Source organism: Sinocyclocheilus rhinocerous, unplaced genomic scaffold, assembly GCF_001515625.1.
Source record: "Sinocyclocheilus rhinocerous isolate Xijiao unplaced genomic scaffold, SAMN03320098_v1.1 scaffold3468, whole genome shotgun sequence".
NCBI lineage: Eukaryota > Metazoa > Chordata > Actinopteri > Cypriniformes > Cyprinidae > Sinocyclocheilus > Sinocyclocheilus rhinocerous.
In genome coordinates this window covers 347,027-356,447 of record NW_015657489.1, presented here as the reverse complement: position 1 = coordinate 356,447, position 9,421 = coordinate 347,027, and the positions used below count along the sequence as shown (strand labels likewise).

Here is a 9,421-nt window from a genome sequence, read left to right as displayed (position 1 = left end):
TTTATTGCATTATGAAATTTACAGGGTCACGTTTCAAAGAAAAAAAAAAGATGGACGAGAGCTTAAAAGTGGAACTCACACAACACCAATTAAACTGAATTTATATTAGTGGTTTTATTGCAAACGAGAGATTTGAACAGAATCAGTGCAGATCCGACTGACACTGTGTGACCGTTTCAACTCTCCTCAAACTAAGAGGAACACACTGTCAGACTGTGATTGGCCAATGAATACTGACGTCCAGTTCACAGAATTGCTGTCCGTGGCTGAACTGAGCATCAGATTTATCATCAAATGATCCAGTGACTAAAACTAACCCATCATTTCAGTGCAGCACAAACAGAAATAAAGCAGCATGGAGATGAATGAAAGCAGCTCATCCAAACCTCACAGAGCTGAACGTTAAATGAAGGTGTCCACGTCTTACTGTGGATTTGAGCAGATGTCTGAACGAAACATTAGTCCTCTGATTGCTCTGTTAGCACAGTGTGAGTAACACGCCTCGCCGCTAGATGGCGCTCACTGTCAGTCTCTCAGCCTCAGATCCTTACAGTTCAGTCTGGTTCAGTGATGATGACACCAGGCTCTGGAATCACCCCGGTGACGACCTCATCTCCACGGCAACGTCCAGTTCACGGATTAAAGCTCCTGAGAAAAGCCTCTCAGGTGTGAGTGTTTGGAAACGGTCCAGACGCCGGCGCTCACAAACACATTCTAGAGGTCATTTCTTTCTGAAATCCCCAGAGAGAGAGAATTACATTAGTGCAATATCTCTCTCTCACACACACACACACACACACACAATATCTCTCTCACACACACACACACAATATCACACTCGCACACACACACACACACACACACACAATATCTCTCTCACACACACACACACACACACACACAATATCACACACACACACACAACATCACACACACACACAACATCACACACACACACAACATCACACACACACACAACATCACACACACACACAACATCACACACACACACAACATCACACACACACACAACATCACACACACACACAACATCACACACACACACAACATCACACACACACACAACATCACACACACACACAACATCACACACACACACAACATCACACACACACACAACATCACACACACACACAACATCACACACACACACAACATCACACACACACACAACATCACACACACACACAACATCACACACACACACAACATCACACACACACACAACATCACACACACACACAACATCACACACACACACAACATCACACACACACACAACATCACACACACACACAACATCACACACACACACAACATCACACACACACACAACATCACACACACACACAACATCACACATACACACAACATCACACTCACACACACAATATCACACTCACTCACACACACTCACACACCATTGTTGCCTCTGGCTTGCTTAGTTGGGGACACTTCATTTCCAGTGATATCGTGGACTTGCACAGACGTTAGAAGAATGGCATCTACGCTAATATTAGTCTGTTTCTCTCTTATTCCGAGGTCACCGTTGCCACCAGATCCAGTCTGTATCCAGATCAGATGGTCACTGCAGTCACTGTCCAGTACATATTCAGACCAGATGGTGGATCAGCACCTAGAAAGGACCTCTACAGCCCTGAAAGACAGCGGAGACCAGGACAACTAGATGAGCCCCAGATACAGATCCCCTGTAAAAGATCTTGTCTCAGACGACCACCGGGACAAGATCACAGGAACCAGATGATTCCTCTGCACAATGTGACTTTGCTGCAGCCTGGAATTGAACTGCTGGTTTCGTCTGGCCAGAGGAGAACTGGCCCCTGACTGAGCCTGGTTTCTCCCAAGGTTTTTTCTCCATTCTGTCACCGATGGAGTTTTGGTTCCTTGCCGCTGTCGCCTCTGGCTTGCTTAGTTGGGGACACTTCATTTCCAGCGATATCGTTGACTTGATTGCAAATGATTGCAAAGATACTATTTAAACTGAACTGAGCTGGATGATGACATCACTGAATTCAATGATGAACTGCCTTTAACTGAAAAATTAGTGTTTACTATTGTCCTTCTGCATTATTGACACACTATTTTCCTAATTAATGTTGTACAGCTGCTTTGACACAATCTGTATTGTTAAAAGCGCTATATAAATAAAATAACGGTGACACACACACACACACAATATCACTCACACACACAATATCACACACACACACACACAATATCTCTCACACTCACATCACTGCGCTGATACTAAAGGGTTAGTGATTCATTCTGTCATCACTGATTACAAATCTATGACTTTCCCTCGTCCTCAATACTACAACTATAAAATAATCAGCATCAAGAACATGAGAAAATTAGCTTTCTCTCATCAGCAATTATTCATGAATTCAGGAAGGTTTTATCCAGCTGAATCTATTGCAGAAGGTCCATTTCTAACTGAAGAATGAAATGATGCTGTATTATATCTATGCCATGGACTTTAAGCAGACGTGTGTCTGGTTCTGTTCTCACCAGCGGCTCCAGCTCCTTGCGCTCTATCAGGTTCAGTTCGGTGGAGAAGTAGTAGAAGTGCTTGTAGCAGGTGTTGACGTGCGCTTCGGCTCCCATCAGGAGGATCCGGTCGAAGTGATGGATGTAGACGTGCACGAACACACGGAAAAGACGACACAGGATCTTCTTACAGATCTGGATGAAGTTCTTTGGGAAGGGAATTCCTGAAAGACCAAAACAAAGAGGAAGAATGAATGTAGAAAAACAGAGAGGAAGTGGCAGAGGATGAAGATGTGGAGCAGACACCTCTCATAACCAGAGGACTAGTTAAACAATCACAGGAATTAAATACAAACATCATCTGAACCTTCACTAGTGCGGCTCACAAGTCACCTTTATTTATAAAGCGCTTTATACAATACTGGTTGTGTCAAAAGAAAGTGAAAGACTGTACATGTGGCTGTTGTGTAAGCGTGCATGAGTTTGTGTGTTTGTGACACTGAATTAGTGCCTTTGTTTCCTAACAAAAGCTCATTATGTTCTGCTCATGGCCGAATGAAACGCTCCTTGTTTTCAAACTGTGGAGCAGCATTCAGATCACAGATCAGCAGCTCTTGTGAATCAATGAGACTTCAGACTCACTTTACTCTGGACCACAGAAGCAGAGCAAGCTGTTCAGCGCTCTGAAGAACAGGGAAACCGTACTTCATCAAGCTTTCAGATCCATTTTCCTCCTGAACCTCAGAGTTCTCATGATTCTTTCAGCCGTAAACAGCTCATTTCACTGAATAACCACAGATTTCACGTTTCAAGCCATATAGTCATCAGTACAAAACACTGGAGTCAAAAACTAAAGACTCAGAATGACTTACTGAGCATGATATTAGTCAGGTTAAAGCTGCTGTACAGTATTTGTACAGATGATGGTGTGACGCATTGCTCGCTGTTTTATAGTGAGTTACAGCTGTGTAATTCAATTATCCACAGCATGAAGATATCTTCATAAGACTGTCTGAAAGCCTAGTCAGCGCAGGATAAGCCGAGCTGCTGACCGGTTTAGGCTCTCAGTCATGTGATCGGTTGGGGAGGGTGGGTTAGTTACTGTAGGTCATCAATCCTCTTAATCTGCTCAGAATACGGCCTGAAAAACACAGTACTGTGAACATTTACATGCTGCAGCTCGATGAACCTTCACGTTCTGAAGTAGAGTTTGATTCACAGCACTGATAATTCTAGACACAAGTGCTAATTATGAACACGACCGGTTTCTATTAGACACCTAACAACATAATCTGGGTTTAGGGCCAAAGACAGCACTTCACACGGTCCGACTAGTTGTTCAATTTCAACCCGTTGTTCGGCTCACAGTCAGTTTAGATCAGGGACTCAATCCTGATCCTTCCTTCCTGCAAAGTTTAGATCCAACACAAGAAACCACTAATCAATATTTAGAGGTTTATTGTTTATTACCAACACTGGCCCGTATCGGATCTGGCTTAAACTCCATAAAGAAGTACCCACATCACAAACAGACCTTTTAAATGCGTGCCACATATATTCCAGCATCAGCGTCCCAGAGCTACAGTGCAGAGGGGAACCAGAAAACAATAAGCAGCCAGACAATACAAATGCTGTTTCTGCACACTGTCTATGATCACACTACAGTAGCGCTCAATCGAGCTGTGAAAGAACAGCAAAACAGTCAAAGCTGAAAACAGAAAAATCACACATCCAAAAATGGTTTGATCAAGACTTTCTAAGCAGTTTGCAAGCGCCTCAGAATGCTGACCAATCAGAAACATGGAAACCTGAATAATAGAGATCCACCGCTTTACTGTGAAACATTAAAACAACACACAAAGCACAATATATTCAAAATCAAAACCTGTCCATGGATAACTTAAAATGGAGAAATATGGGGAACTCATTTCCAAACACTATTTAACAAATCAGAAAAAAACCATTAGGAACTAAAAAGATAACTCACTCGTTACAGTATACTGCACTACCTACAGCAGGCCCAAACATCACATCCTAAGTACATTTCAACACAGAAGTGAATGAGCTGAGAGACACTGAGAGAGATGCCATCAAACCACAACGTCCCATAGAGATCTGATTAGAATCGGTGAAAATCATCGAATCAGTGATCGAGCGGATTGTCCTGTCTGGTGAAGTCCACTGACAAACAAAATCAAGAATTCACCAATTAGAACAATTCTGCAAAAATATCCTACAGATCCACAGGAACACAACAAATCAGCTTCTGCAAGTGGATCTTGATGCAGTTCTCATGAGGTGAACACAAGACGGCACACGCGTGTCTGTGCGAAACCCTGTCTACACCACATTTCACCAGCACTTCTTTAATTAGTAGGATTCCTTTTATTCTTATCTTCATTTAACATTATGGATTTTACCTTCAACTATACACTGCATTGTTTTCTCTTTTATTTATTAATGGGAATTGATTTACATTTTTAATCTGACTGTTATCTGAATGTAGGAATATCTGCCGTGTCAGTAAAGCACATTAACCCTGCGCTGTGAGGAGTGGAGAGTGCTGTGTTTCAGTATTTCAGGCCGCTGCGGATCACAACAGGGTTTGGTTACAATGACAGCTGATGTGTCTTCAGGGCACCTGATGGCCTTGAATTATTGACAGCATGTCGGTGATTGTGTTCCTGTGAACGAGACCTTCTGCCCTCTGTGATGAACGACTAGGCATGGGCCGGTATGAGATTCTGACGGTATGATAACCCTTAGATACAAATATCATGGTTTCACGATATCACGGTATTGTGATTACAGCTCTAAAATAAGTTATTTTTAAATGTCTGGACAACTTTTTTTCCCCCACTGAACACATATTTTATTTTTAAGAAACATATAGAACATTTTGGAACAGTAAACATGTCAGGCTAAATAATTAAAATAAATAATTAAATTCTTCTTAATTAAGTGCAGTCACTTAAGTGAGCCTAAACCTGCAGCTCAACAATAATCATAACATAAATAAAATATTTTCTGTAAAAAAATAAAATAATAAATAAAAAAATCCCTATAAATGAAAAAAATGCAGTCACTTAAGTGAGCCTAAACCTGCAGCCCAATAATCAAAAATATAATCAAAACATAATTTCTGTAAAAAAATTCAAAATTCAAAAATAAAAAAAAAATTCAGTCATTAAACCTGCAGCTCAACAAGGTTTTTGGAGACATGCTTGCTTTCTACACATTCATCTTTCAGTCCAAGTTATGATGCAGGAATGTTCACCTTTCCCGGATTAAGTTTGGAGCGGTGAGGTACGAGGATGTGTGCGTATACACACGTAAAGAAAGAGAGAGCGCGAGTGTCACACACAGACACACACACACACGCACACACGCACGGTCTCTCCGTACAACACTCAAACAGTGGCAAAGTTTGTTTTTTAAATGCGTGATTTTGAACAGATGTAAACAATGGCAGGAGGCTTAAAAGTATAGACGTGATACCTTCTATAACGTGTGAATATATCCCCTATCGTATTCTACAACAAAAACAATCAGAGCGCGTTATCACTAGTTCTATTTTGATTTTAAAAACGTACTGCGCCAAGGTACAACAGTAATACCCATTCTCTCAAGAAAAAAACAAGTAGTCTTGAGCGCAAATGGAGAAAAACTTGGAAGTTTTTAAAATTGCGTGGAAAAACAGTATGTCCAGCTATAGACAGGCTCTAGAAGCTGCCAGGGCCGAGCATATCCACAAACGCATAGAAAATATCCAAAACAATCCAAGGTTTTTATTTAGCACAGTGGCTAGATTAACAAATAACCAGACGCCACCCACATTATTATTATTCTTTAGTTTGGGTTAAACAAATCAATTTTGCTTGGTTGGAACAGCAGCTACGCTAATTATGTCTCTATTTGTTTCTCTGTTTTTGCCACGGGATGTAGGATTTACACAAGCTTCAGTCTGGATCCAGAACACCTGAGAAGAGATGATGCCAACCCCTCAGAGGACCTCAGATGATGCCAACCCTGAAACAACATACAGAACTACCACATTTTGCTAGAAGTTTGATTGCATCATATAATAATTGCTGTTAATAGTGTTCATCGTCTGTTTGATTACGTCTTTAATTGATTACGTATTTAATTGATTTTTCAACACTGACGGCGGGTGGGTCTCCAGGAGAGGGAGAAATGAAGATGACACAGATATATAGTTTATATTTGACCTGGAAGTATTTATTTAGGGATTGGCGCTAAAACGTCATCTGTACGGAACATCGTTGTGTACGGAACATGGTTAAGTCTACGTTACCAGAAAATTCCCATACGACAGACTTCTTTTTCGACGGGGCAAAAAGTTCCAGGGACTCACCTCCTTCGGCCATCCCACACACAGGTGACTCTCACTGACTGCTCATAATTGCTTGCAGCAACCGGAGGGGGAGGGGTTGTGTGACTCGTTACGCTCTTCGCTGCTCACAAAAGATGATGCCAACCCCTCAGAGGACCTCAGATGATGCCAACCCTGAAACAACATACAGAACTACCACATTTTGCTAGAAGTTTGATTGCATCATATAATAATTGCTGTTAATAGTGTTCATCGTCTGTTTGATTACGTCTTTAATTGATTACGTATTTAATTGATTTTTCAACACTGACGGCGGGTGGGTCTCCAGGAGAGGGAGAAATGAAGATGACACAGATATATAGTTTATATTTGACCTGGAAGTATTTATTTAGGGATTGGCGCTAAAACGTCATCTGTACGGAACATCGTTGTGTACGGAACATGGTTAAGTCTACGTTACCAGAAAATTCCCATACGACAGACTTCTTTTTCGACGGGGCAAAAAGTTCCAGGGACTCACCTCCTTCGGCCATCCCACACACAGGTGACTCTCACTGACTGCTCATAATTGCTTGCAGCAACCGGAGGGGGAGGGGTTGTGTGACTCGTTACGCTCTTCGCTGCTCACAAATGAGGGAGTCCTGCACTTTCCGTCTTTGACGACACGTAAAAAAAAAACTGCGCATACCGCAGGAACGGTATAACGAAACATTTTGGTGGTTTTGAAACTTTTTAAAACCTTTTAAAATCTTTCCCGTGAGAGAATCCTCACTTTTTTTGCTCACTTTTGCCAGGGTATGAAATGATCACTAAAACACTTTTGCAGCACTTTTGAAATCCTTTTATTTTTAGACACTCTTGTCAGTTTAAATCTAGATTAAAGACCCATCTCTTTAACCTGGCTTGCACATAACACACTAACACATTTCTAATATTCAAATCCGTTAAAGGATTGTTAGGCTGCATTAATTAGGTCAACCGGAACCGGGAACACTTCCCATAACACCCGATGTACTTGCTACATCGCTAGAAGAATGGCATCTACGCTAATATTAGTCCGTTTCTTTCTTATTCCGAGGTCACCGTAGCCACCAGATCCAGTCTGTATCCAGATCAGACGGTCACTGCAGTCACCCGGATCCAGTACATATTCAGACCAGATGGTGGATCAGCACCTAGAAAGGACCTCTACAGCCCTGAAAGACAGCGGAGACCAGGACAACTAGATGAGCCCCAGAGACAGATACCCAGTGAAGACCTTGTCTCCTAGACGGCCACCGGGACAAGACCACAGGAACCAGATGATTCCTCTGCACAATGTGACTTTGCTAGCCTGAAATTGAACTGCTGGTTTTGTCTGGCCAGAGGAGAACTGGCCCCCCGACTGAGCCTGGTTTCTCCCAAGGTTTTTTCTCCATTCTGTCACCGATGGAGTTTTGGTTCCTCTGGCTTGCAAAGTTGGGGACACTTAATTTCCAGCGATATCGTCGACTTGATTGCACAGATACTATTTAAACTGAACTGAGCTGAATGAAGACACCACTGAATTCAATGATGAACTGTCTTTAACTGGAAAATTAGTGTTTACTATTGTCATTTTGCATTATTGACACACTATTTTCCTAATTAATGCTGTTCAGTTGCTTTGACACAATCTGTATTGTTAAAAGCGCTATATAAATAAAGGTGACTAATTCCCCCACCCTTTTACATTTCAGGCGGAGATGCTGTGCTGACAGTGGAAGACACGGACATCAAAGTTACATTTGGCAATCTTTTAATGTTTGCCACTGACACAGACCGGATTCCAGCTCTGGGATTTGATCCAGAATCTACACTCGAATTTCTACACATTCCAGTAAATGGATCACTATGAATTTGTCCAGAGGCTAACACATGCGGTTTAGTTCTGAGGCTTTCACTGCATGCCTCATATGAAAGCATTAATGAGAGCATGATTTTAGGCATTGTTCAGTCCCCACATTTTGGACTAGCCTAGTATTATTATTAATGTTGATTCCTTTCTTTTTCTTTTTTCATTCTTAATCTTGTATTTTTGTTAATGTTGAAATATTAAACAATGTTTAACAACATTGAGTGTCTATTTTGCATTTTTGTTCATGTCTTCATAGTAAACGTTTGTAACCCAAAATAAAATAAATATTAGTAAATGATAATAAATATAACATAATAAATAAAAATAATACTTTACAGTTTACAAATAAATACATTCAATTTATTAGGTGCCTATGGGAAATGTGAATAAAAATATGTATAAATACATAATATTAAATTAAAATATGCCCGTAAGGATAACTACATCACTGTCATGCTAATGCCTGCATACAGACCGCTCGTTAAAGTCGCCAAACCAGTTCACAAACAAATACAAGTGTGGCCGGAAGGGTCGTCAGAGGCTCTTCAAGACTGTTTTAACACCACTGACTGGAATATGTTTAAGCAGGCTGCCACATACAATAACACCACAGACCTCCAGGAGTACTCAGAGACTGTCACTGCCTACATCACCAAGTG

The 9,421-nt window shown here is 41.2% G+C and overlaps 1 protein-coding gene across 1 annotated transcript in view; it reads right to left on the bottom strand.

The window, feature by feature from the left end:
• LOC107721040 (MOB kinase activator 3B-like) overlaps positions 1-9,421 on the bottom strand; it is a 34,833-nt gene continuing 25,412 nt past the window's right edge. The window contains exons 4-5 of the mRNA XM_016528891.1: positions 2,554-2,756; positions 1-727 (exon numbers count right to left, since the gene is read on the bottom strand). Coding sequence (XP_016384377.1) covers positions 722-727; positions 2,554-2,756 — 209 coding nt within the window. The 3' untranslated portion in view covers positions 1-721. The remainder of the gene's footprint in view (positions 728-2,553; positions 2,757-9,421) is intronic.